The 24,722-nt window shown below is 37.8% G+C and overlaps 1 protein-coding gene across 1 annotated transcript in view; it reads left to right on the top strand.

Moving 5' to 3' along the window:
- TTN (titin) overlaps positions 1-24,722 on the top strand; it is a gene marked incomplete at its 5' end in the record, with an annotated part of 110,854 nt that overhangs the window by 39,388 nt on the left and 46,744 nt on the right. Inside the window, 44 exons of the mRNA XM_009696706.1 lie at positions 1-254; positions 361-669; positions 761-951; positions 1,431-1,860; positions 2,369-2,677; positions 3,090-3,238; positions 3,326-3,358; positions 3,458-3,587; positions 3,688-3,987; positions 4,075-4,392; positions 4,483-4,779; positions 4,884-5,183; positions 5,877-6,191; positions 6,288-6,436; positions 7,313-7,463; positions 7,555-7,836; positions 7,927-8,229; positions 8,316-8,618; positions 8,737-9,018; positions 9,458-9,757; positions 9,842-10,144; positions 10,263-10,571; positions 10,657-10,938; positions 11,169-11,468; positions 11,616-11,909; positions 12,006-14,972; positions 15,076-15,396; positions 15,510-15,794; positions 16,002-16,301; positions 16,613-16,915; positions 18,019-18,294; positions 18,410-18,709; positions 18,800-19,102; positions 19,343-19,642; positions 19,768-20,055; positions 20,148-20,444; positions 20,535-20,837; positions 20,931-21,236; positions 21,982-22,269; positions 22,378-22,668; positions 22,756-23,043; positions 23,213-23,803; positions 23,896-24,000; positions 24,491-24,688. The exon at positions 1-254 is cut by the window's left edge and continues 31 nt beyond it. Coding sequence (XP_009695008.1) covers positions 1-254; positions 361-669; positions 761-951; positions 1,431-1,860; positions 2,369-2,677; positions 3,090-3,238; positions 3,326-3,358; positions 3,458-3,587; positions 3,688-3,987; positions 4,075-4,392; positions 4,483-4,779; positions 4,884-5,183; positions 5,877-6,191; positions 6,288-6,436; positions 7,313-7,463; positions 7,555-7,836; positions 7,927-8,229; positions 8,316-8,618; positions 8,737-9,018; positions 9,458-9,757; positions 9,842-10,144; positions 10,263-10,571; positions 10,657-10,938; positions 11,169-11,468; positions 11,616-11,909; positions 12,006-14,972; positions 15,076-15,396; positions 15,510-15,794; positions 16,002-16,301; positions 16,613-16,915; positions 18,019-18,294; positions 18,410-18,709; positions 18,800-19,102; positions 19,343-19,642; positions 19,768-20,055; positions 20,148-20,444; positions 20,535-20,837; positions 20,931-21,236; positions 21,982-22,269; positions 22,378-22,668; positions 22,756-23,043; positions 23,213-23,803; positions 23,896-24,000; positions 24,491-24,688 — 14,903 coding nt within the window. The remainder of the gene's footprint in view (positions 255-360; positions 670-760; positions 952-1,430; positions 1,861-2,368; positions 2,678-3,089; positions 3,239-3,325; positions 3,359-3,457; positions 3,588-3,687; positions 3,988-4,074; positions 4,393-4,482; positions 4,780-4,883; positions 5,184-5,876; positions 6,192-6,287; positions 6,437-7,312; positions 7,464-7,554; positions 7,837-7,926; positions 8,230-8,315; positions 8,619-8,736; positions 9,019-9,457; positions 9,758-9,841; positions 10,145-10,262; positions 10,572-10,656; positions 10,939-11,168; positions 11,469-11,615; positions 11,910-12,005; positions 14,973-15,075; positions 15,397-15,509; positions 15,795-16,001; positions 16,302-16,612; positions 16,916-18,018; positions 18,295-18,409; positions 18,710-18,799; positions 19,103-19,342; positions 19,643-19,767; positions 20,056-20,147; positions 20,445-20,534; positions 20,838-20,930; positions 21,237-21,981; positions 22,270-22,377; positions 22,669-22,755; positions 23,044-23,212; positions 23,804-23,895; positions 24,001-24,490; positions 24,689-24,722) is intronic.

Here is a 24,722-nt window from a genome sequence, read left to right as displayed (position 1 = left end):
GTCAACCATTACACTTGATTGGAAGCCTCCACGTAGTGATGGTGGCAGTCCCATCTTAGGATATATTGTTGAGAAGAGGAGACATGATGCAAAAGACTATGAAAGAGTTAACGCAAAGCTCTGTCCAACAACATCTCTTCTCGTTGAAAAACTTGATGAACTTCATATGTATGAATTCCGTGTCAAAGCTGTCAATGCTATTGGAGAAAGTGAACCATCATTGCCCCTCAATGTAGTTATACAAGACGATGAAGGTATATCTACTTTAAAGAAATCCATACAAATATCTCCAGAACACTGAGAGGCAATTTCTCTGATTCACCTCCATCTTCGCTCTGTCATTTTTCTTCTTGTTTTCAGTACCTCCAACTGTTACATTACGCTTGGCTGTGAGAGGAGATACTATCAAAGTGAAGGCAGGAGAACCAGTTAATATTACTGCTGATGTAACAGGTCTGCCAATGCCAAAGATTGAATGGGACAAGAATGAAGTTTTAATTGACCAAACATCCAGTGCACTTAAGATAACCAAGGAAGAAGTATCTAGAAGTGAGGCAAAAACTGAACTTATCCTGCCTGCAGCAGTGAGGGATGATAAAGGCACTTACACTGTGAGAGCTTCCAATCGTCTTGGCACTGCATTTCGCAATGTGCATGTTGAAGTGTACGGTAAGGATGCAACATTTTAATAAAATGACAGCTAATAAAGTACTTTTGCCTTTTTCTTAGTATAATTCTGTGCTCTGTTGCTTTCATACAGATCGTCCTTCTCCACCAAGAAATCTTGCTGTTTCTGATATTAAAGCAGAATCATGCTATTTAACATGGGATGTGCCTCTCGATAATGGTGGTAGTGAAATTACCCATTACATTATTGAGAAACGTGATGCTAGTAGGAAGAAATCTGAGTGGGAAGAAGTCTCCAAAAGTGCTGTTGACAGAAGATTTAGGGTAATTTATAAAATACTTCTATTACATCCTTTAATATGCATAAAAATAGCAATAGTACACATCTTATGAAAACTGCTACTTGCATTAATACCTGTGCTCATGCTCCATTTAGACTCCAGAATTACTGGATGAATGTTGCTCATCTATGTAAGTGTGTTTTCCTCATGTGATAAAACAAAAGCAATTGTTCTCTCTTGCTACTTTACCTCAGCTGAGTTTAGAAGACATCTTCCTTTCCATTTCCCAACATTATTCAGTTATTACTAACTGCAAAAACAAACATGATGACTTGAGTTTATATTTGGTCCTGTGCACGTGAAATAAGAATATCCCAAGGGCATTGCATACAGCTGTGTAGCACATAAACATGTATGTATCAGTGAGATTCCAAGACAGAATTTAAAGCAAAAACCACTGCATAACTTCAAATAGGTTTATTCTGAAATTAGCCAAGTATTGATTTAAATCTTATTTTTCAGGTATGGAACCTTGCAACAAATGAAAAATACCAATTTAGAGTCCGGGCAGTAAACAAATACGGAATAAGTGATGAATGCCTCTCAGAAAAAGTTGTTATTAAGGATCCATATGGCCTTCCTGGACCCCCTGGAAAGCCAAAAATTTTAGATCGCACCAGATCATCAATGCTGGTGACTTGGGAACCTCCTTTGAATGATGGTGGCAGCCCTATAACTGGCTATTGGTTGGAGAAGAGAGAGGTGGGAGGTGTCTACTGGTCCCGTGTTAACAGGGCTCCAGTAACAAAACCATCAGTAAAAGGTTTAGAGTACAATGTGCTGCGTTTGGCTGAAGGTGTTGAATACCAGTTTAGAGTTATGGCTGAAAATCTTGCTGGAATTGGCCCTCCCAGTGAACCATCAGATCCTGCCTTAGCGGCAGATCCCATATGTAAGTATATAATTTGTATGACTATTTTTAAGGACTATATCACACCAGAACGAAGATGTGCTACTATTATTTATATTGAATTTAGTGCAATTAATCCAAAGATTTGTTTTCATTAAATGAGAAAGAATATATTGACCCAAAGTAGTTTCCTGATTTGTTTTTTTCACAGTTTTAAAAATAATTCATTTTAATTTCATTGTTAACTCTTTTATGAACCTTGAACTGTGATTACACTAATGCAAACATTGCCAAATAAACTTGAGTTCAGAATGAGATTTTTATATTATGGTTTTTCTTTATTGTTAAAAAGTTCAATGTTTATGCCTTGTACCTTACGTGTCCCTTAATAATATATGTAATATATGTAATTAGTATGCATGTTCTAGGATTATACACTTTATGTATGACAGAAGAAAATGAAAATACTTGCATTATTCTAGAAACTACTCAGAAAAATATAGGCAGACACTAACTCTCAGGTGATTTTTACTTGCCCTTGTTTTACCAGTTGTGCCTGGTCCACCATCTTGCCCAGAGGTCAAAGACAAAACCAAATCATCCGTAGCTCTTGCGTGGAAGCCTCCACAAAAGGATGGTGGCAGTCCTATAAAAGGATATATTGTTGAAATGCAAGATGAAGGTAGTACTGACTGGAAGAAGGTGAATGAAGGAGACAAACTCTTTCCTACTTGTGAATGTGTTATTCCCAACTTGAAAGAGCTCAGAAAATACCGATTCAGGGTGAAAGCTGTAAATGCTGCTGGAGAATCAGAACCAAGTCCAGCAACATCAGAAATACCTGTCCAAGATATTCTAGGTAAGTGTTCTGGGAATTAATTTAGGTATTTATATCTAAATGCCACGTACTGCTGTGAAAGTTCAAGCAAGATGCCAAGCAAGCCAAAGTCAAAGCAGAACAAACAATTGTGCAAAAAATGTAACAAAAGGTTAGCACACATTTTTGAAAGTGTCATGATGACCATTACCAGGGCAGGATGCATTAGAAAACTGATGAGCACCTACAGTCATACTAAGGAAATAATCTGTATTTTATGAAGAAATGACTACCACAAATGTTTCTATTCATCTGCTTCCCAGTTTCCTTTTTGTACACCAAACCTCTCTCACATAAACATGCATTCTGTATGTTTGTGTGGGGTTTTAGCTCAGTGCTGACAGAATTTACTTTGATTAGCTCTTAAAATTTATATATTTGAATATTTTTGTAGAGGAACCAGAAATCTTCCTTGATATTGGAGCACAGGATTTCCTCTCTTGTCGTGCTGGCACAACAATTAAAATCCCAGCCATTATCAAGGGTCGTCCAGTTCCAAAAACATTTTGGGAGTTTGAAGGAAAAGCAAAGACAACAGCAAAGGTTAGTAAAAGAAAAAGCTTTTTTCTACATGTGTTTCTGGACATTTAAGCCTATCCCCTTTTATATATACATTATTTCCCTTTGTAGGAGGGAGGTCATAGTGTACCTGAAGAAGCTCAGGTAAAGCAAACAATTTTTGTAACTTTAGTATTGTTGCGTTTTTCAAACATAAATATTTAAAGTTGATCTATAACTTCTCTTTCTTTCTATAATACACAGGTGGAAGCAACTGATACACGCTCAGTGATTATCATCCCTGAGTGCAATAGAAGTCATTCTGGACGATACAGTATTACAGCAAAGAACAAAGCGGGACAAAAAACTGTGCATATCAGAGTCAACGTGCTTGGTATGACTTACACATATTGAAGTATTAAAGTACTAGGCTTTAGTCTTCTTTTTCTGCATATTTATGTAAAATTGTTTCTCTTGTGCTTTTACCTTAACAGATGTCCCAGGTCCACCAAAAGACCTAAAAGTAAGTGATATCACAAGAGGTAGTTGTAAACTTTCATGGAAGATGCCAGATGATGATGGTGGAGATAGAATCAGAGGCTATGTTATAGAGAAAAGAACTATTGATGGGAAGGCCTGGACCAAAGTCAATGCGAACTGTGGAAGTACTTCCTTTGTTGTGTCTGATCTCATATCTGGACAAGAGTATTTCTTCCGGGTACGTGCAGAAAACCGTTTAGGTGTTGGCCCTCCTGCAGAAACCATCCAACGGACCACAGCCAGGGATCCAATTCGTAAGTGATATCAAAGTCAAACAAATTCTTTAAAAAGAGATGATACTGTACAGTAGATTTATTCACATTTCTCTTTTGTTTGTGAAGATCCTCCCGATCCACCTATTAAACTAAAGATTGGCCTTGTAACCAAGAACACAGTGAGCTTGACATGGAAACCACCAAAGAATGACGGTGGAGCTCCTGTTACACATTATAATGTTGAATGTCTGCGCTGGGATCGTACTGGAGAAGTGAAAGAGACTTGGAAGCAATGCAACAAACGTGACGTGGAGGAAACAAAGTTTACTGTTGAGGATCTTGTAGAAGGTGGAGAATATGAATTCAGAGTCAAAGCTGTAAATATAGCAGGTCCTAGTAGGCCTTCAGCCACTGTTGGCCCACTCGTTGTCAAAGACCAGACATGTAAGTATTAACTGATATGAGTAAATACAAATTCCATTTTAAGATTATGAAGTACTTTTGTATGTTAATTTTTTCAACATTTCATTGTAGGCCCACCATCTATTGAACTCAAAGAATTTATGGAAGTTGAAGAAGGAACAGATGTTAACATTGTGGCCAAGATAAAAGGTGTACCCTTCCCCACATTAACATGGCTAAAAGCTTCTCCCAAGAAACCAGATGAAAAAACACCAGTGCAGTATGATCAACATGTCAACAAGATCGTTGGTGAAGATACTTGCACTTTATTGATCCAACAGTCTCGCAGAAGTGATACAGGCTTATATACTATAACAGCTGTAAATAATCTGGGAACTGCTTCAAAGGAGATGAGACTAAACGTTCTGGGTAGATATAAAGAACTCTTATGCATTGCATAAATTGATAGCATTCATGCGATATGTTATTTTAATAGCATTTTTATTAATTCTTTATAAAAATGTATCTTTTAGGTCGTCCTGGACCTCCAGTGGGACCTATTAAATTTGAATCCATTTTGGCTGATAAAATGACAATATCATGGCTTCCTCCATTAGATGACGGTGGTTCTAAGATTACAAACTATGTTATAGAGAAAAAAGAAGCAAATAGGAGGACATGGGTACCTGTTACTAATGAGCCTAAGGAATGCTTATTCACTGTTCCCAAGTTGATGGAAGGCCATGAATATGTGTTCCGCATTATGGCACAAAACAAGTATGGCATTGGAGAACCTTTGGATAGTGAACCAGAAACAGCACGAAACCTTTTCAGTAAGTAGGAATATGCTTTCAAATTAGGTCAGTTGTTTTCATACACCGATATGTGTACAGCATCTGTTAAATACCACTACTACTTTCTCTCTTCACCTAAGTAAATTTTCCAGAATAACTTGAAGAGTTTTAGCATTAGTAGTTAGTTCTTAAAAGCACGTGTAGTACTTCAAAATAATTTTCTCCCTCCCTGTTACATATTAAAATACAATCTCAAGCCTTTTTAAGGTTTAGATATATGAATAAGGGTTTATCTGATAAGATTCAGGTCATTCTGTTGTATTTGAGACGTTATTGACTTCATAGATCAGGAAGAGTCAATTTCCTAACTTCAGTTTTGAAAGAAAAATGAGACAGAGTAGTTCTGATGCAGAAAGAATGTTAGGCTGGCAAGAGAAAATCATTCTTAAAACATCCAACATTAGGCTGGGCACTGAAATGAGGTACTGATCCAGGAAGGTGAGAAAAACTCATTTTTGACAATTGTTATTTGAAGGAAAGATATTTTATGTTTCAAGGAAGTTTATGTATGGGGATGGGAAGGTGAATGAGGGAATGAGTCTCATGCAGATAGGTAACTACCTAATGCAATTGTGACCATGTGAGTGCATAGCTCTGTTTTGCACTCTAGCTAGCTCCATCTTCCTTTAGCTTTTTTTTTTTTTAAAGTTATGTGTGAATTTTTTCCCCCAGCTGTTCCTGGACCCTGTGACAAGCCAACAGTCAGCAGTATAACACGTGACTCAATGACTGTGAACTGGGAAGAACCAGAACATGATGGTGGTTCTCCTATTACTGGTTACTGGTTGGAGCGCAAAGAGACTACCGGAAAGAGATGGACCAGGGTTAACCGTGATCCTATCAAACCTATGACACTGGGGATTTCATACAAAGTAACAGGTCTTATTGAAGGTTCTGAATATCAGTTTCGTGTTTCAGCTATCAACGCAGCTGGTGTCGGTCCACCAAGCATGCCATCTGATCCAGCAATTGCTAGAGATCCTATTGGTAAATATTTTAGATTCCTATTTTTGAATTTGAAAATATTCAAATAAGAACATGGAATATATTTTTATGCTGCAATGCTATGATGATATTTTTCAGCCCCACCTGGCCCTCCCATTCCAAAAGTTACTGATTGGACAAAGTCTTCTGTAGATTTGGAGTGGACTCCACCACTAAAGGATGGTGGTTCTAGGGTCACTGGCTACATTGTTGAGTATAAAGAGGAAGGAAAGGAAGAATGGGAACGGGTAGGTGGAAAACTGTTACAGAATCTGTGTTTCTTCTCTCTGTATGTCTATCAAAGTAAATTGCTCCAGAAAATATGTTTTTTACAAATTTTCACTATGCAAGTTATTTTCTAAAATTTCATATTTTTGCATCATAATTGTCTTCATATGTTTAAAGTATAAGACCAAATGTAGAAGTCAGTAATTGCCCCTCCACAACATCAAGTTAACTTTGCAGTTTCCTAAACTTAGAATTTTTAAATTTCTGTTTAAAGATGTGAGAAAATATGTAGGTAATTTGTGATAAAAGAGCAGAAGACAAGACCAAATTAGCACAAAAGTAAGTCTCACTGGTATGCCAAATCATTTGCAACTACTGTGTCCCTACATTTTCCTACTTTTTTCAATAATGCACTACTGAAAATCTAACTGATTCATACCTTCGCTATTTTTTTTTATTATTTCCATAAACATTTGGGTGCATTTTCAGTAATATTTAAATTTCCTGCAGTTTCCAGGTTAACAGGCTTCCTATTGGGGTTTAAAAAGAACAAAGAATGCCCTTTTTTTGTCACTCTCACTTACATGAGTTTATTTATCCAATAATACATGTAATTCTTCTGAGACCACAGACTATTGTAATTGCTGTAATATCTGTTAGAATTATTGTCTGTTAGAATTATCAAAAAGATGAATCTTCAGAATAGCTTGTATGTCTGTGTCCTATATTTCTTTACACAGATTCTGAAGAGTTCTATGTGAGCTAGCTTAACATATGTTTAAGACTGTCTTCTGCCTGTAAATCTGAAAAAACATCTGGTTTGAGATTTGTTTCAAACATCACAAAAAAATTGATGATACTTTGATGTTAGCTGACATTATAATATTTCTTTCCAGGTAAAAGATAAAGAAATTAGAGGGACCAAGTTTGTTGTGGCAGGATTAAAAGAAGGATGTTTTTACAAATTTAGAGTTAGAGCAGTGAATGCTGCTGGCATCGGAGAACCTGGAGAAGTTACAGACATTATTGAAATGAAGGACAGAATTGGTATTTATCATTTACATTTACATTTTTAGTACCTCAAAGTCAAAGTGAGAAAAAAAAGATTTCATTGAATTTTTTTGTTCACCTTCCACAGTGGCTCCTGATATTAATTTGGATGCAAGCGTCAGGGACAGAATTGTTGTTCATGCTGGAGGAGTAATCCGGATCATAGCATATATCTCAGGAAAACCAGCTCCAACAGTGACTTGGAGCAGGGATGACCGCGCTTTACCAGAAGAAGCCAAAATTGAAGAAACAGCTATTAGTTCTTCCTTGGTCATCAAGAATTGCAAAAGGAGCCATCAGGGTGTATACACTCTTCTTGCTAAAAATGCTGGTGGTGAGCGGAAGAAGACTATTATTGTTGATGTACTAGGTAAATAGCAACTTCAGTCCTTGTGAACAAGTAAAATTTCATAACATTCAGCATGTATACTTAAATACTCCATTTCTTCTTTGCTTTCAGATGTGCCAGGCCCAGTTGGAATGCCATTCCTTACTGAGAACCTAACCACTGACTCTTGTAAATTGACATGGTTTACTCCAGAAGATGACGGTGGTTCTCCTATTACCAACTATATAATTGAAAAACGTGAATCTGACCATAGAGCTTGGACTCCAGTGAGCTACACGGTTACAAGACAGAATGCTACTGTTCAGGGACTCACCGAAGGGAAAGCCTACTTTTTCCGAATTGCAGCTGAGAATATAATTGGCATGGGTCCATTCACAGAGACAACAAAAGAGCTTGTCATTAGAGATCCAATAAGTAAGTATATTTTGGGGTTTGGATTACTTTTATATGAGACTAATATGCAGAAAAATGTATTTACCATATTTTTTGTTTATTCATAGCTGTTCCTGACCGTCCAGAAGATCTGGAAGTAAAAGCAGTCACCAAGAACTCTGTTACATTAACTTGGAACCCACCAAAATATAATGGAGGCTCAGATATCACCATGTACGTTCTAGAAAGCCGTCTCATTGGAAAAGAGAAATTCCACAGAGTTACAAAGGAGAAAATGCTTGATAGGAAATACACTGTAGAAGGCTTAAAAGAGGGTGACACCTATGAGTATCGTGTGAGTGCTTGCAATATTGTGGGGCAAGGCAAGCCATCATTTTGCACAAAACCAATCACATGCAAGGATGAAATTGGTATGTATCTTTTTCATATTTCTTTTGAAAGCAGCGATTACGTTTACTGATTCTTTACTTCTTATTATTAATATTGCTGACATTTGTGGACGTTGTGGTTTTTAATATTATCTTTCAGCTCCTCCATCACTTGACCTTGACTTTAGAGACAAGCTTATTGTTCGGGTCGGTGAAGCTTTCAGCCTGACTGGACGTTACTCAGGCAAGCCTGCACCAAAGGTTACTTGGCTAAAGGATGATATTATTGTGAAAGAAGATGACCGTACAAAGATCAAGACAACTGCTACAACCCTTTGCCTGGGGATACTAAAATCTGTCCGTGAAGACTCAGGCAAATATTGTGTTACTGTAGAGAACAGCACAGGATCAAGAAAAGGATTTTGTCAAGTTAATGTTGTTGGTAGGTGTTAACAACAGTATTGTCTGATTTTTAGTAGTGACTAGAATTCATTGAATTATATAACATGTAAATATTAGAATGTATTCTTTATTACAATAATTTGATTTACTGCATTCTCATTTATACTGAAATACTATTTATTAATTTTGAGTACATCATTAACTCTGCCTTAGTTTATTCAGCATGAATAATTTAATGTCTCTACATGCATTTAGGGAATCTCAAAATCACCAAATACCTTATAAGCATTAAGGAATTAAGTCCAGTGAGTCAAACATGTATTAAAGAGGAATAGTAATGAGGTCTTGATTCCTTATTAAAACTGTGATGCCTAGTTTCTGATTTCATAATATATTTACTGTATTGACAATGTTTAATCTGTGTAGTTATGTGAAGTTCATATAAAAGCATGAATGTGTTTTTATTTTTTCTTAAATAGATCGCCCATCACCTCCAGTAGGCCCAGTTATATTTGATGAAGTTCATAAAGATCATATGATAGTTTCCTGGAAACCTCCATTAGATGATGGAGGCAGTGAAATTACAAATTACATTATTGAGAAGAGGGATGCACACAGAGACGTGTGGATGCCAGTTACATCTGCCACAGTTAAGACAACATGCAAAATTCCTAAGCTGCTTGAAGGAAGAGAATATCAAATTCGAATTTATGCTGAAAATCTTTACGGCATAAGTGATCCTCTCATCTCTGATGAGATGAAAGCCAAGGACCGTTTCCGTATGTTATTCATTTGCAATCTTACTTCGATATTTTAATCTTTACTCTGTTTGTAGTGCTCATAAACTCTTCTTTTTTCCCCAGGTGTTCCTGATGCACCAGAGCAACCAATCATTAAGGATGTTACCAAAGAGTCAGCAGTAGTGATTTGGAACAAACCATACGATGGAGGCAAGCCAATAACAAACTATATTGTCGAAAAGAAGGAAACAATGGCTACAAGATGGGTCAGAGTTACCAAAGACCCTATTTTCCCCAGTACTCAGTTCAAAGTACCTGACCTCCTTGAAGGCTGTCAATATGAATTCCGTGTTTCAGCAGAAAATGAAATTGGTGTTGGAGATCCCAGTCCACCCTCAAAGCCAATTTTTGCCAGAGATCCAATTGGTAAAGTATTAAATGTCATTTCTCATTGAAATTTTAATGCACTCTTGATTTCAGTTAGAAAATAATTTTAAGAGTCTCCTTTTTTTCCCATTTCTTTCTTTTTTTGCCTTTTTAACAGCAAAACCAAGTCCACCTGTTAATCCAGAAGCAGTAGATAAAACTAAAAATTCAGTTGATTTGTCTTGGCAACCACCACGTCATGATGGTAATGGCAAGATAATTGGCTACCTTGTTGAGTATCAGAAGGTTGGAGATGAAGAATGGAAAAAGGCCAATCTTACAGCAGATTCTTGTCCTGAAACAAAATACAAAGTCACTGGCCTTACTGAGGGTTTGACCTATAAGTTCAGGGTCAAGGCAGTCAATGCAGCAGGTGAATCTGAACCAGCCTATGTTCCTGATCCAGTAGAAGTAAAGGACAGACTTGGTGAGTTTAATAAAATCTGCTAAGTTTACCTAAAAAGAGATTTTTTTTTCCTTCCTTTTCTAAAAACATATAATTTTGATTCCAGAACCTCCTGAGCTGATACTTGATGCTAATATGGCCCGAGAACAGCATGTAAAAGCTGGAGATACCCTAAGACTTAGTGCTGTTATTAAAGGTGTTCCATTCCCAAAAGTTTCTTGGAAGAAAGAAGATCATGAGGTCTCACCTAAAGCTGATATTGAGGTTACAGGAGTTGGCAGTAAGCTTGAAATTCGTAACACTGTACATGAAGATGGTGGAATTTACTCCCTGACAGTTGAAAATCCAGCTGGTTCAAAGACTGTTTCAGTAAAAGTTGTGGTCTTAGGTAATGTTTTGTGTGTTCCTTTTATACTGCATGTTTTTATTCTATAGTTAGATGTTAAGAAATAAAGGAATGTCTGGAAAATATCAATAAACTGAGTTATAAGAAATACACGGTAGAAAAAGGACTAAAAATTACATGAAATATTTTCATTTCCCTTGGAATTTACTGAGTTTTGAAAAAAATGCTTTAGTTGTCAAATAAATAACAGATTCCATTTTTGTCAATATTAGATAAGCCTGGTCCACCCAGAAATCTGCAGATCAGTGAAGTTAGAAGCGATTCTTGCTATCTCACTTGGATGGAACCAGAAGACGATGGTGGCTCTGTCATTACCAACTATGTGGTGGAAAGGAAAGATGTAGCTTCTGCACAGTGGGTAGCCGTCTCATCATCCTCCAAGAAACGCAGTCATATGGCTAAATATCTGATAGAAGGCACTCAGTACCTCTTCCGAGTTGCAGCTGAAAATCAGTTTGGTAGAGGTCCATATGTGGAAACACTCAAGCCTATTAAAGCAATAGATCCACTGCGTAAGTGTTTTTCAGTTATATGGTTTGTTTAGTTCATATTGATCTTGGTAATTTTTGAGATTATTTTGTTGGTACTAACGTGAACACGGTACATTGCTACCACAGATTGGCCATCCTAGTAATCATTTTGGTTTTGTGTTTTAAAAGATCCTCCGGGGCCACCAAAGAATCTGCATCATGTAGATGTTGACAAGACTGAAGTTTCCCTTGTTTGGAATCGACCAGATCGTGATGGTGGTGCTGAGATAACTGGATATTTGGTGGAATATCAAGAAGATGGTGCAGATGAGTGGACAAAATTCCAGACAGTCCCTATGCTAGACTGTGTTGTTACAGGTCTAGAAAAAGGAAAAATATACAAATTCCGTGTGAGAGCTCAGAATATTGTTGGTCTTAGCCTTCCAGATACAACTATACCAATACAATGTCAAGAAAAACTAGGTAATTTTTAGTTTTTCATGTTGTTTTGCTGATTATTTCTCTCTTTCTTTAAGCATTTCCCCTGAAAAGGTAATTTCTGTTTTCCTCTAATTTCAGTACCTCCATCCGTGGAACTAGATGTGAAGTTAATTGAAGGTCTTGTTGTTAAAGCTGGCACCACAGTCAGACTTCCTGCAATTATGAGAGGTGTGCCAGTTCCCACTGCAAAATGGGTTACTGATGGCGTTGAAATTAAAACAGATGGCAGACACAAGATTGATACTGACAATTATTCAACTGTACTTACCATCAAAGACTGTATAAGAAAAGATACAGGAGAATATCTACTCACAGTATCTAATACAGCTGGCAGCAAAACTGTTGCTCTACATCTTACAGTTTTGGATGTTCCTGGCCCACCAACTGGTCCTATTAATATTCTTGAAGTAACACCAGAATATATGGTTATTTCTTGGCGCCCTCCTAAAGATGATGGTGGAAGTCCTATAATAAATTATATTGTTGAGAAGCGTCAATCAAAGAAAGAAACTTGGGGAGTGGTTAGCTCTGGAACAAGTCACACAAAAATTAAGATTCCACGACTGCAGAAAGGCTGTGAATATATTTTCCGTGTTCGGGCAGAAAATAAGATAGGCATTGGTGCACCTCTTGATTCAGAACCAACAGTTGCTAAACATATGTTTGATCCACCATCCCCACCTGGAAAACCAACTGTTTATGATATTACAGAAAATGCTGCAACAGTATCTTGGACCCTACCAAAATCTGACGGTGGAACTCCAATAACTGGTTATATACTTGAACGCCGGGAAGCATCTGGTAAATGGGTGCGTGTCAATAAGTCACCAATACTTGATATGAAATACAGAGTCACTGGTCTTTTTGAAGGCAACACATATGAATTCAGAGTTTTTGCAGAAAACATGGTGGGCTTAAGCAAACCATCTCCAAGCTCTGATCCAATAAAAGCATCACGTCCTATCACTCCTCCTGGACCACCTATAAATCCAAAATTAAAAGACAAAACCAAAGAAACTGCTGATCTTGTGTGGACAAAGCCTCTCAAAGATGGTGGCAGCCCAATTTTGGGATACATTGTGGAATGTCAGAAAACTGGAACTACTCAGTGGAACAGGATTAATAAGGATGAGCTCATTAGACAATGTGCTTTCAGAGTACCTGGTTTAATAGAAGGAAATGAATATAAATTCCGAATAAAAGCTGTCAACATTGTGGGAGAGGGAGAACCAAGAGAACTGGCAGAAACTGTACTTGCAAAGGATATTCTTTCTCCTCCAGAAGTAAGCCTAGATGTGACCTGCCGAGATTTAATTACTGTCCGAGTAGGCCAAACAATCCGTATTACCGGTAAAGTAAAAGGCAGGCCAGATCCTGACATAACATGGTCTAAAGATGGCAAAGTACTAGTCCAAGAAAAACGTGTTGAAATAGTCCATGATCTACCTAATGTTGAACTGCAAGTGAAAGATGCCAAAAGATCTGATCATGGCAAATATATAATAGCAGCTAAAAACAGCTGTGGACATGCTCAAGCTTTCGCTGTTGTTAATGTACTTGACAGACCTGGACCATGTCAGAACCTGAAAATAAGCTATGTCACAAAAGATTCTTGTATGATTGCTTGGGAGAGTCCAGTGGATAACGGTGGCTCTGAAATTACGAATTACATAGTAGAGTACCGTCAACCAAACCAGAAGGGATGGTCAATTGTCTCCTCTGATATCACTAAACGATTAGTAAAGGCAAATCTAATAGAGAATCGTGAATACTTCTTCAGAGTTTGTGCAGAAAACAAAATAGGTCCAGGTCCTTGCATTGAGACCAAGACTCCCATCCTTGCCATCAATCCTATTGACAAGCCTGGAGAGCCAGAAAATCTTCACATTGCAGAGAAAGGCAAGACATTTGTATATTTGAAATGGAGAAGGCCAGATTATGATGGTGGAAGCCCCAATTTAAGTTATCATGTTGAGAGAAAACTGAAAGATTCAGATGAATGGGAAAGAGTTCACAAAGGCAGCATTAAGGAAACACACTACATGGTAGATAAATGTGTTGAAAATAAGATTTACCAATTCCGAGTTCAAACCAAGAATGAGGCAGGTGAAAGTGACTGGGTAAGAACAGCTGAAGTTGTTGTGAAGGAAGATCTGCAGAAACCAGTGCTAGACTTGAAGTTAAGTGGGGTGCTAACTGTGAAAGCAGGTGACACAATTAGAATTGAGGCTGGAGTGAGAGGAAAACCGCAGCCTGAAGTTGTATGGACAAAAGACAAAGATGCCACAGATCTAACCAGATCTCCAAGAGTCAGTGTTGAAACAACTTCTGACACATCTAAGTTTGTTCTCACAAAATCAAGGCGTAGTGATGGTGGGAAATATGTGATTACTGCTAGTAACACAGTTGGTAGTTTTGTAGCATATGCTACTGTTATTGTCTTAGATAAACCAGGTCCTGTAAGAAACTTGAAAGTCACCGACATTTCAAGTGATAGATGTACTGTTACCTGGGACCCTCCAGAAGATGATGGTGGTTGTGAAATACAGAACTACATCCTGGAAAAATGTGAAAGCAAGCGTATGGTTTGGTCTACATACTCTTCCTCTGTCCTAACAAACTATGCAAATGTGACACGCCTCATTGAAGGTAACGAATATATATTCAGAGTTCGTGCAGAGAATAAAATGGGCACTGGTCCACCAACAGAAACACAGCCAATTATTGCAAAAACAAAATATGATAGACCTGGACGCCCTGACCCTCCAGATGTCACAAGAGTTAGCAAAGAAGAGATGACTGTAGTTTGGAATCCACCAGAATATGATGGTGGCAAATCAATTACAGGATATATTTTAGAGAAGAAAGAGAAACGATCACTAAGATGGGTTCCTGTTACTAAGACTGCAATCCCAGAGAGACGCAAGAAGGTTACTAATCTCATCCCTGGTCATGAATATCAGTTCCGCGTCAGTGCTGAAAATGAAGTTGGACTTGGAGAACCAAGCTTGCCATCAAGACCTGTAGTAGCAAAAGACCCAATAGGTATCATAACACTCTATTCTACTGTATTTTGTTTAAATGTTAACATAACAGATTGCTAAATTGCACAACTGTGTTCTTATCTGTAATTTTTATGGTCTTTCAGAACCACCTGGTCCTCCCACAAACTTGAGAGTGGTTGATAGCACAAAGAGTTCCATAACCCTTGGCTGGGGAAAACCGGTATATGATGGTGGTGCTCCAATTATTGGTTATGTTGTGGAAATCAGACCAAAAGTTGAGGGAGCTGATCCTGAAGCAGGATGGAAACGATGCAATGTTGCTGCCCAAGTTATTCACACAGAATTTACAGCCACCAGCCTGGATGAGAAACAATTATATGAGTTCAGAGTTTCTGCCCAAAACCAGGTTGGTCTTGGCCGACCAGCTGAACTGAAAGAAGCTGTGTCTCCCAAAGAAATACTTGGTGAGTTTTCCCATGCTCCTTATGAGTGTTTACATACAATCTTTATTTATTCTGGTTTTATTTTATTTCATGTGCTAAACTTTTCATTTTATTTCTTTAATTTTGTCTTTCAGAACCTCCTGAGATTGAGTTGGATGCAAGCATGAGAAAGTTAGTCACAGTCAGGGCAGGGTGCCCTATCAGGCTTTTTGCCATTGTCAGGGGTCGCCCAGCACCAAAAGTCACCTGGAGGAGAATGGGAGTTGATAATGTTATCAGAAAAGGACAAGTTGATCTGGTTGACACTATGGCCTTCTGTGTCATTCCTGATTCAACACGTGATGACTCAGGCAAATACTCATTGACACTTGTTAACGCAGCTGGAGAAAAGGCTGTATTTGTGAATGTCAGAGTCCTGGGTAAGTAATGAGAGAAATACCTCTAGAGAATTTTTTAACTATTTTGAATGTTCATTGCAGGAACTTTCATGACCACTACGTGCTATAGTTCTTTAGCACAACTGTATCAGCTAACACTAACTCCCCCTGTATGGGAAGCTGTTAGCCCCCTTTAATTTTAACTTATTAAAGAAGAAAAGACTAGCATAAATTGAAATTTCTTTATAGATACTCCTGGACCTGTGTCGGACTTCAAGGTTTCAGATGTCACCAAGATGTCATGCCATCTTTCATGGGCACCTCCAGAGAATGATGGTGGTAGCCCAGTGACTCATTACATCCTGCAGAAACGTGAGGCTGACAGGAAGACCTGGGGAACAGTCACTGCGGAACTAAAGAAAACTAGTTTTCAAATAGCTAACCTTGTACCTGGAAATGAATATTTCTTTAGAGTAACAGCAGTAAATGAATATGGGCCAGGTGTTCCAAGTGACATACCAAAACCAATTCTAGCAACAGATCCCCTAAGTAAGTATGCTTTTATGCACATTTTATGTTTTTTTCTCTAATTTTAATAAGATTTTGCTTTTTTGGAAAATAGGTATTTCTAAATTGGATGATGCTACTAAGTACACAATGATAAATATTTCTGTGTCAGTTTCTTTCAAATAATACAATCTATGAATATAGTACCTTTGCAATTATTAAGAATTTTGCTCTTTTCCATGTTGTCCTTGTTGAGTTAGCATGGATAGCATCCAATAATTTAACAAGTATTGAAGAGTCAGAAAATCTTGGAAATTCAATGTTTAATGTGTTTCTTTTTTTTCCCCTGAAAGGTGAACCTGATCCACCAAGAAAACTTGAAGTTACTGAAATCACAAAGAATAGTGCTACTTTAGGCTGGCTGCCACCACTGCGTGATGGAGGCTCTAAAGTTGATGGGTACATTGTTAGCTACAAAGAAGATGACCAACCAGCAGATCGCTGGACACAATATTCAGTTGTTAAAGATCTCTCCATTGTTGTAGCTGGACTGAAAGAGGGAAAGAAGTACAAATTTAGAGTAGCAGCTAGAAATGCTGTAGGAGTAAGTTTGCCAAGAGAAACTGAAGGAGTATTTGAAATTAAAGAACAACTCAGTAAGTAACAATTTAAATACTACCTATGTTGCAATATTCTGCTTTAATAATGAAATGAGGAAGAATTCTAGTTCTTTGAGTGAGTCCCAGAAAGACATATGCTTTATGAAGTCATCTGGAGGATTATGGTTAACTGTATTGAATATATTGACAGATCAGAAAGGATAAGAGTTGACCACTAACTCAGAATGATTAAAGAATTTTGCAGGTATGGTTTCAGTTGGAACCAGAAGATAGGAACGAAGGAGAAATAATAAATACCTTCAATGAACTTAAAATGAAAGAGAAAAAAAGTCAGAGTGGTAGTTGGAGAAATAAATGGGGCCAAAAGTGGGAGCTGTTTTAAGATAAAACAAATTGTTTATGTTGTAGAGTTGGTTGAGAATGTAAAGCAAAAGGCAGTGAGGATAGGTTGGCCTAATTAAGGTGGCAGGGTCACTGAGGTGCAGGAAGATGTAGGGGTAAAGGGCAGATGGGAAGAACCCTCTGCATTTGTGACATGGAAAGAGGAAGAGGTACAAGAGCAAAAGAGAATAAAAACTAGCCAATGGCAGGAAGAAAAGTACACCAAACATACTGCCAGGTTTCTTTTGGCAGAAATCTGAAAGACTGTGCAAAAGATGAAGTAGAAGAAGGGGCTGTACTTGAAGAATGATCCAAGGGTATAAAAAGACAGACTATGGAAATGGGTTTAGTTCAGCGAGAACTTCAGTCTTTCTTTTCTCCTCCTTCATGTTTGTCTTGTAGAAAGTCAGCAATAAGTGAGCAACAAGTTCCAGATATAAAGAGGAATTATGTGTCATGCATTAGTAGTGCACAAGTCTCTACATAAACATGTGAGAAGGCAATCCAAACTCAAAAAATATTCCCTTATAAACTGTACAAGAATGTAAAAGTAATACTGGAATAGATATTGCCCACTGCAGAATCTCTAGTTGTCCATAAGTGAAACCTAAATTAAAAATTATCAAGTCATTCCTACTGGTGATTCCACCTGAGAGAGCAGCAGAGAACTTTCACATGAAAACATAAGAAAAAGTAAATTAATATGTCACAGAAGTTGAATTTATACATCTATGTGTGATTTTTTTTTTTTTTTTCAGTCCCACCTAAGATTCTGATGCCTGATCACATTTACATTAAAGCTGGAAAGAAACTGAGAATTGAAGCTCATGTATATGGGAAGCCTCAGCCAGTCTGTAAATGGTTGAAAGGAGATCAAGATGTACTTACATCCAGTCGCCTTGCTGTGCATAAAGCAGAAAAGTCTTCTGTTCTTATCATTAAAGATGTGACTAGAAAAGATTCTGATTTTTACACTCTTACTGCAGAAAATAGCTCTGGTACTGATAGTCAGAAAATCAGAGTGATAGTCATGGGTATGTTCCATTTGATTATTTTTTAAACCCAGCTATATGCAAAACTGATTTTAGTATATTCCAGTGATTGCCATTTTCTCTCATCTCTTTTTTCTTGAAATACCTTTTTGTGCAGATAAACCAGGTCCACCACAGCCTCCATTTGATATTTCTGAAATAGATGCTGATGCTTGCACTCTTGCATGGCATATACCTCTCGAAGACGGTGGCAGTAACATTACAAACTATGTAGTCGAGAAATGTGATATAAGTCGAGGAGACTGGGTGACCGCTGTAGCTTCTGTCACAAAGACAAGCTGCAGAATTGGAAAACTGATTCCTGGAGAAGAGTATATGTTCCGCGTTCGTGCTGAAAATCGTTTTGGGATTTCTGAGCCACTTAATTCTGGCAAGATGATTGCAAGTTTCCCATTTGGTATGTCAGTTTTTGATAGCAGCATTTCTCTTTTTAGTCCTCCTAGTAAGAAAGCGTGTCATTGATATCCATCTTCGTATTTCTTTTTAGATGTTCCCAGTGAACCAAAGAATGCACGCATTACCAAGGTCAATAAGGACTGCATTTTTGTTGCCTGGGATAAACCAGATAGTGATGGAGGCAGTCCAATCACTGGTTATCTCATTGAGCGCAAAGAAAGGAACAGTTTACTGTGGGTGAAAGCTAATGACACAGCTGTGCGCTCCACAGAATACCCTTGTGTGGGCCTCATTGAAGGTCTCGAGTATACTTTCAGAATTTATGCACTGAACAGAGCTGGAGCAAGTAAACCTAGTAAACCGACTGAGTTTGTCACAGCAAGAGCACCAGTTGGTAAGCCAAACATACCAATAATTCACAACAGACTCCTGGGTTTATGGTAATTTTCAATATATCTGCAACATTTTATGATCTTCAGTTTGCCCTTATGTTTATATTTTCATGTTTACCATGACTGCGCTGTGAGTACACTGTGTAGGTATGCTGTAAATAGAATCCAGCACTGTTAAAGCCATGTTTTAATATGTTAGCTTTTTGGAAAAACAGACTATAATATGGTCTTATTTGCCTTAGATCCCCCTGGAAAACCTGAAGTTATTGATGTGACTAAGAGTACTGTATCACTGGTATGGACAAGACCAAAGCATGATGGTGGTAGCAAACTTATTGGCTACTTCGTGGAAGCTTGCAAATTACCTGGTGATAAGTGGGTTCGGTGCAATACAACTCCACATCAAATACCCCTAGAAGAGTACACTGCTACTGATTTGGAAGAAAATGCTCAATATCAATTTAGAGCAATTGCCAAGACAGCAGTGAACATTAGCCGACCTTCAGAACCTTCTGATCCAGTCACCATTCATCCAGAAAATGGTAAGAAATGTAAAAGTATTTGAGAACTCTGATAAGAGTCTGTGCATATTGAATTTACACTCATGTGAAGAAAGAGATGTTTATCCCTTACTATATTGATTAACTCTTGGGCTCTTTCCTTTCAGTTCCCCCCAGAATAGAGTTGGATCTGTCTATGCAATCACAGCTTACAGTAAAAGCTGGAACTAATGTGCGTCTGGAGGCAAATGTATATGGCAAGCCAATGCCAACAATCACCTGGAAGAAAGAAAAAGAAGTTTTAAAGCCATCTGAAGGTGTTAAGATGACCACTAAGAGAAATCTTGCTACAGTTGAATTGTTCAGTGTTAACAGGAAGCAAACGGGAGACTACACTATTACTGCTGAAAATGCAAGTGGGTCAAAGTCAGCAACCATTAAACTTAAAGTACTTGGTAAGCTAAAGACTGTCTGTTAATAAAAACATTTATAGTTAAATGATATAATAAGAGATAGAGGTATAACCATGTGATGTTAATTCTTCTAGATAAGCCCGGTCCACCGGCCTCCGTTAAAATCAAACATATGTATGCAGATCGTGCAATGCTTTCTTGGGAGCCTCCTCTGGAAGATGGAGGTTCAGAAATTACTAACTACATTGTAGACAAGCGTGAAACAAGCAGACCAAACTGGGCCCAAGTTAGTGCCAATGTACCCATTACAAGCTGCACAGTGGAGAAACTAATAGAAGGACATGAGTATCAGTTCCGCATATGTGCTGAAAACAAATATGGTGTTGGAGACCCTATCTTGACTGAACCAGCAACTGCTAAGAATCCATATGGTAAGTGCTTTGTGGGATAGCTTCATTAGTCACTGGTTTTTTTGTGTACACTTATGAATGTGAACATAATTTTCAAATAAATCTTCACAGATGTACCTGGACCTTGTGATCCACCGGTAATTAGCAACGTAACGAAAGACTTTATGACTGTTAGCTGGAAGCCACCAGCTAGTGATGGTGGATCCCCAATAACTGGTTATATACTTGAGAAGCGTGAAACTCAGGCTCTTAACTGGACAAAGGTAAACAGAAAGCCTGTCATTGAAAGAACTGTTAAGGCTACTGGACTCCAAGAAGGATCGGAATATGAGTTCCGGGTGATAGCATTGAATAAGGCTGGACCCGGCAAGCCTAGTGCACCATCTAAAGCCGTGTATGCTCGTGATCCTCAATGTAAGCTAAAAGTCTCAGATATTTTCCATGGTAATGTCCAAATACTTTTGTACAGCATTTGCTATGATAACTTTATGTTATTTTAATTCTCAGATCCTCCTGGCCCACCTGCTTTCCCAAAAGTGGTGGATACTACTCGTAATTCAATAAGCCTGTCATGGAGCAAACCAGCATATGATGGAGGAAGCCCTATTATTGGTTATCTAGTGGAAGTAAAAAGAGCTGACACAGACAACTGGGTCAGATGCAATCTACCCAAGAACTTACAGGCTACGCGATTTGTGGTAACAGGACTGATAGAAGATACAGAGTACCAGTTCCGCATTTATGCTGTCAATAAGATTGGATACAGTGATCCAAGTGATGTTCCTGATAAACACACTGCCAAAGACATTTTAAGTATGTTCACTGAAAACAAATTACCTTGTTGACTTTTGCTTTAATTCATGGGATGGGTTCCAAAGATAGGGTTTGTCACAAATCACAGAGGCGGATTAATTTGGAATGTGTCATTTCTCAAAAAATATAGGCTAAAAGTGGCTAATTTGGAAGAGAATAAGGTAGTTAGGAACTGAGTAGAATCTGACTGGTGTCTGCTTTTTTCATTTCCTATTTTGAGTCTTCAAGAATTTTTTTTCTCTATTCCTAAAATTAGAATTTTCAGATCTATTCTTAAAACTTTCAGTCTTCTTCATGTCGTCTAAATAACTTGAAGCCAAGATTACTATTCTAAGCATCTGTGTGGCACACTATTTAACTGCATGACAACAAGAGCCATGCTGGCTTCTGTGTGTATTTTGCTATATATGTAAAAGCATTGCTGCGCAGAACTGTCTTGGTTTAAGATAAGCAGTACAGTCCTAGAATTTGAATTCTAGAGGAACTAGGAGACTTCTTCATATGATAAGTAATGTAAATAGTGGAAAGGGCAGAAAAAAGTGAAGTGAAATCAGTGCAAAAAAATGCCAAGTTTGCAAATGATCTTGAAGTGGGAGTCAGGACACTAACTCACTATCATCACAACCATGAGAACAAGTTGGTTAATCTAGTGAAATGCTAGTAAAGAGGGAATTTTTGCCACAGTAACTTTAGTGATAGTCTCAAAGATGATGTTTTAATTGCATGTCTTTTGTTAAACACACAGTTCCTCCTGAAGGAGAACTTGATGCAGAACTAAGGAAAGTCCTTGTGTTGCGTGCTGGAGTCACAATGAGACTTTATGTGCCAGTAAGAGGACGTCCACCTCCAAAGATTACATGGTCTAAAGTGGGTGCCAACCTAAGAGATAGACAAGGATTAGACATAAAGTCAACTGATTTTGATACGTTCCTGCGTTGTGAAAATGTAAACAAATATGATGCTGGAAAGTATGTCCTCAGTCTGGAGAACAGCTGTGGCAAAAAGGCATACACCATTGTTGTAAAAGTACTTGGTAAGTGTCAGGGTTTTCCCCATTATAATACATTTCTTAACTTTTTAACTGAGAATTTTTTGTGGGTTGTTTTACTAAATCAAATGTGGGATGGTTGTGTTTATCTAGACACTCCAGGCCCTCCAGTTAACCTGATTGTAAAGGAAGCATCCAAAGATTCTGCCTTCATTACATGGGAACCTCCGCTAATAGATGGTGGCAGTCCAATCACAAATTATGTCATTGAAAAACGTGATGCAGAAAGAAAGTCATGGTCCACAGTAACAACAGAATGTCCAAAGACAAGCTGCAGGATAACTAACTTAGAAGAAGGCAAATCTTACTTCTTCAGGGTTTTTGCTGAAAATGAATATGGTATTGGTGACCCCTGTGAAACTCGTGATGCTGTTAAAGCTTCTGGTAAGAAAAATTAATGTCTATTTTGGCATTCAAATAATTTTTATTTTTAGCTTGAATGGACACATACTATTCTTTTCTTCCTTCTAGAAACACCTGGGCCAGTTGTGGATCTAAAAGCTTCAGCTGTGACAAAATCATCATGCAATTTAGTATGGAAGAAACCTATCAGTGATGGTGGAAGCCGCATTTTTGCATATGTTGTTGAGGTCCTGACTGGTGAAGATAAATGGCAAGAAGTCATGCGGGCCAAGAACCTCCATTTTTCAATGAGAGACCTAAAAGAAGGACAAGAATACACTTTCAGAGTGAGAGCCCAAAATGATGCTGGGTATGGAACTCCAACAGAACTCACAATTGTGGCAAGAGATGATGTTGGTAAGAAGCAAGATCATTAATTCAATGCTTCACTTACCCAAATCACATTTATTTTATGCTTACTATAATTACTGTGCTTACACACAAATCAGATGCCTTTAAAACAGCATCTTAATTTTATCACAGAGTTTATGCATAGTTGAATAATGGGTTTCTTTTATTTTTACAGTGGCACCTGATCTCGATTTAAGAGACCTACCTGATTTGTGCTATATAGCTAAAGAGGGTAGCAATTTCCGTCTTAAAATCCCAATTAAAGGCAAGCCTGTCCCAGCTGTAACTTGGAAGAAAGATGAAGACCAGGCACTTACTGAGAGTGGAAGAGTTGGGTTTGAATCTACAGCAGTTAACACCACACTTGTAGTACATGACTGCCAGAAAGCTGATGCTGGAAAATACACAATAACTCTGAAGAATGTTGTTGGCAGCAAGGAAGGCACTATTTCTGTGAAAGTTGTTGGCAAACCTGGCATACCAACAGGTCCGGTGAAATTTGAAGAAGTCACAGCTGATGCCATAACCTTAAAGTGGGGCCCTCCAAAAGATGATGGTGGTTCAGAAATCACTAACTATGTCCTAGAGAAGAGAGATAATGTGAACAATAAATGGGTGACTTGTGCCTCTGCAGTACAGAAAACAACATTTAGAGTTACAAGACTTCATGAAGGAAATGAATACACATTCAGGATCAGAGCTGAAAATAAATACGGAGTAGGTGAAGGTCTTAAATCTGACTCAGTCATTGCAAAACATCCATTTGGTAAGTATCCATTATAATTTTCAAAATTGGAAAAAATGTTTTGGGGGCAATATTTATTTTTAATGTTACTGCATTTTTTCAATATTGTTCAGATGTGCCAGATGCTCCTCCACCTCCCAACATTGTTGATGTTCGGCATGAATCTGTAGCTTTATCTTGGACTGATCCTAGAAGAACTGGAGGCTCACCAATCACAGGTATATCCCCAAAAGTCTCCCTAGTATTTCAGTTCTTAATAGTTTTTTCTCTGTCAAAGGGTAAGATAAAACTATCCGGTGTTTATACTTTAAATTGAGTGATTGATTGATTGATTTAGATGTTTTACTTCCTACTCTTTCTCTATGAGAAATTTTTAAAAAATTTAACTTAAAAGACAGGAAAAGACTAACTGAGGAACAGTATTTTTGCACAGAGCCAAAACATCTAAAGAAAGAAAAACAACTCACGTGCATGTTACATTACTTGTGTCTATAAAATTATCAATTTGCATTTACAAACGTCTCCTCATTGCAACTACATACGTCTGTAACATACATCCATATCCATTTCTTAACCTGCTTTTCAGTGTTTCTCTTGCACAATGCCTATGTGACATGCCATACAGGCAGTATGATGTTTCACAATGCTATGAGAAATGAAGATTTCTAGAAAACCCCTCATATTTTCATCTCACCATTTATCTTCTAGGTTATCACATTGAATTCAAAGATAGAAATAGTCTTCTGTGGAAGAGAGCAAATAAAACACCAATAAGAATGAAAGATTTCAGAGTCACAGGGTTAACTGAAGGTCTGGAATATGAATTCAGAGTCATGGCAATCAATATGGCTGGAGTAGGCAAACCAAGTCTGCCATCTGAACCAGTTGTGGCACTTGATCCTATTGGTAAGTCATCATGAGAATAAAAAGGAAAATTCTA

The sequence above is a fragment of the Cariama cristata genome, unplaced genomic scaffold (genome assembly GCF_000690535.1).
Source record: "Cariama cristata isolate BGI_N322 unplaced genomic scaffold, ASM69053v1 scaffold29373, whole genome shotgun sequence".
Taxonomy (NCBI): domain Eukaryota; kingdom Metazoa; phylum Chordata; class Aves; order Cariamiformes; family Cariamidae; genus Cariama; species Cariama cristata.
Note: the sequence above shows the minus strand (reverse complement) of the source record. Positions and strands in the feature narration are given on the sequence as shown.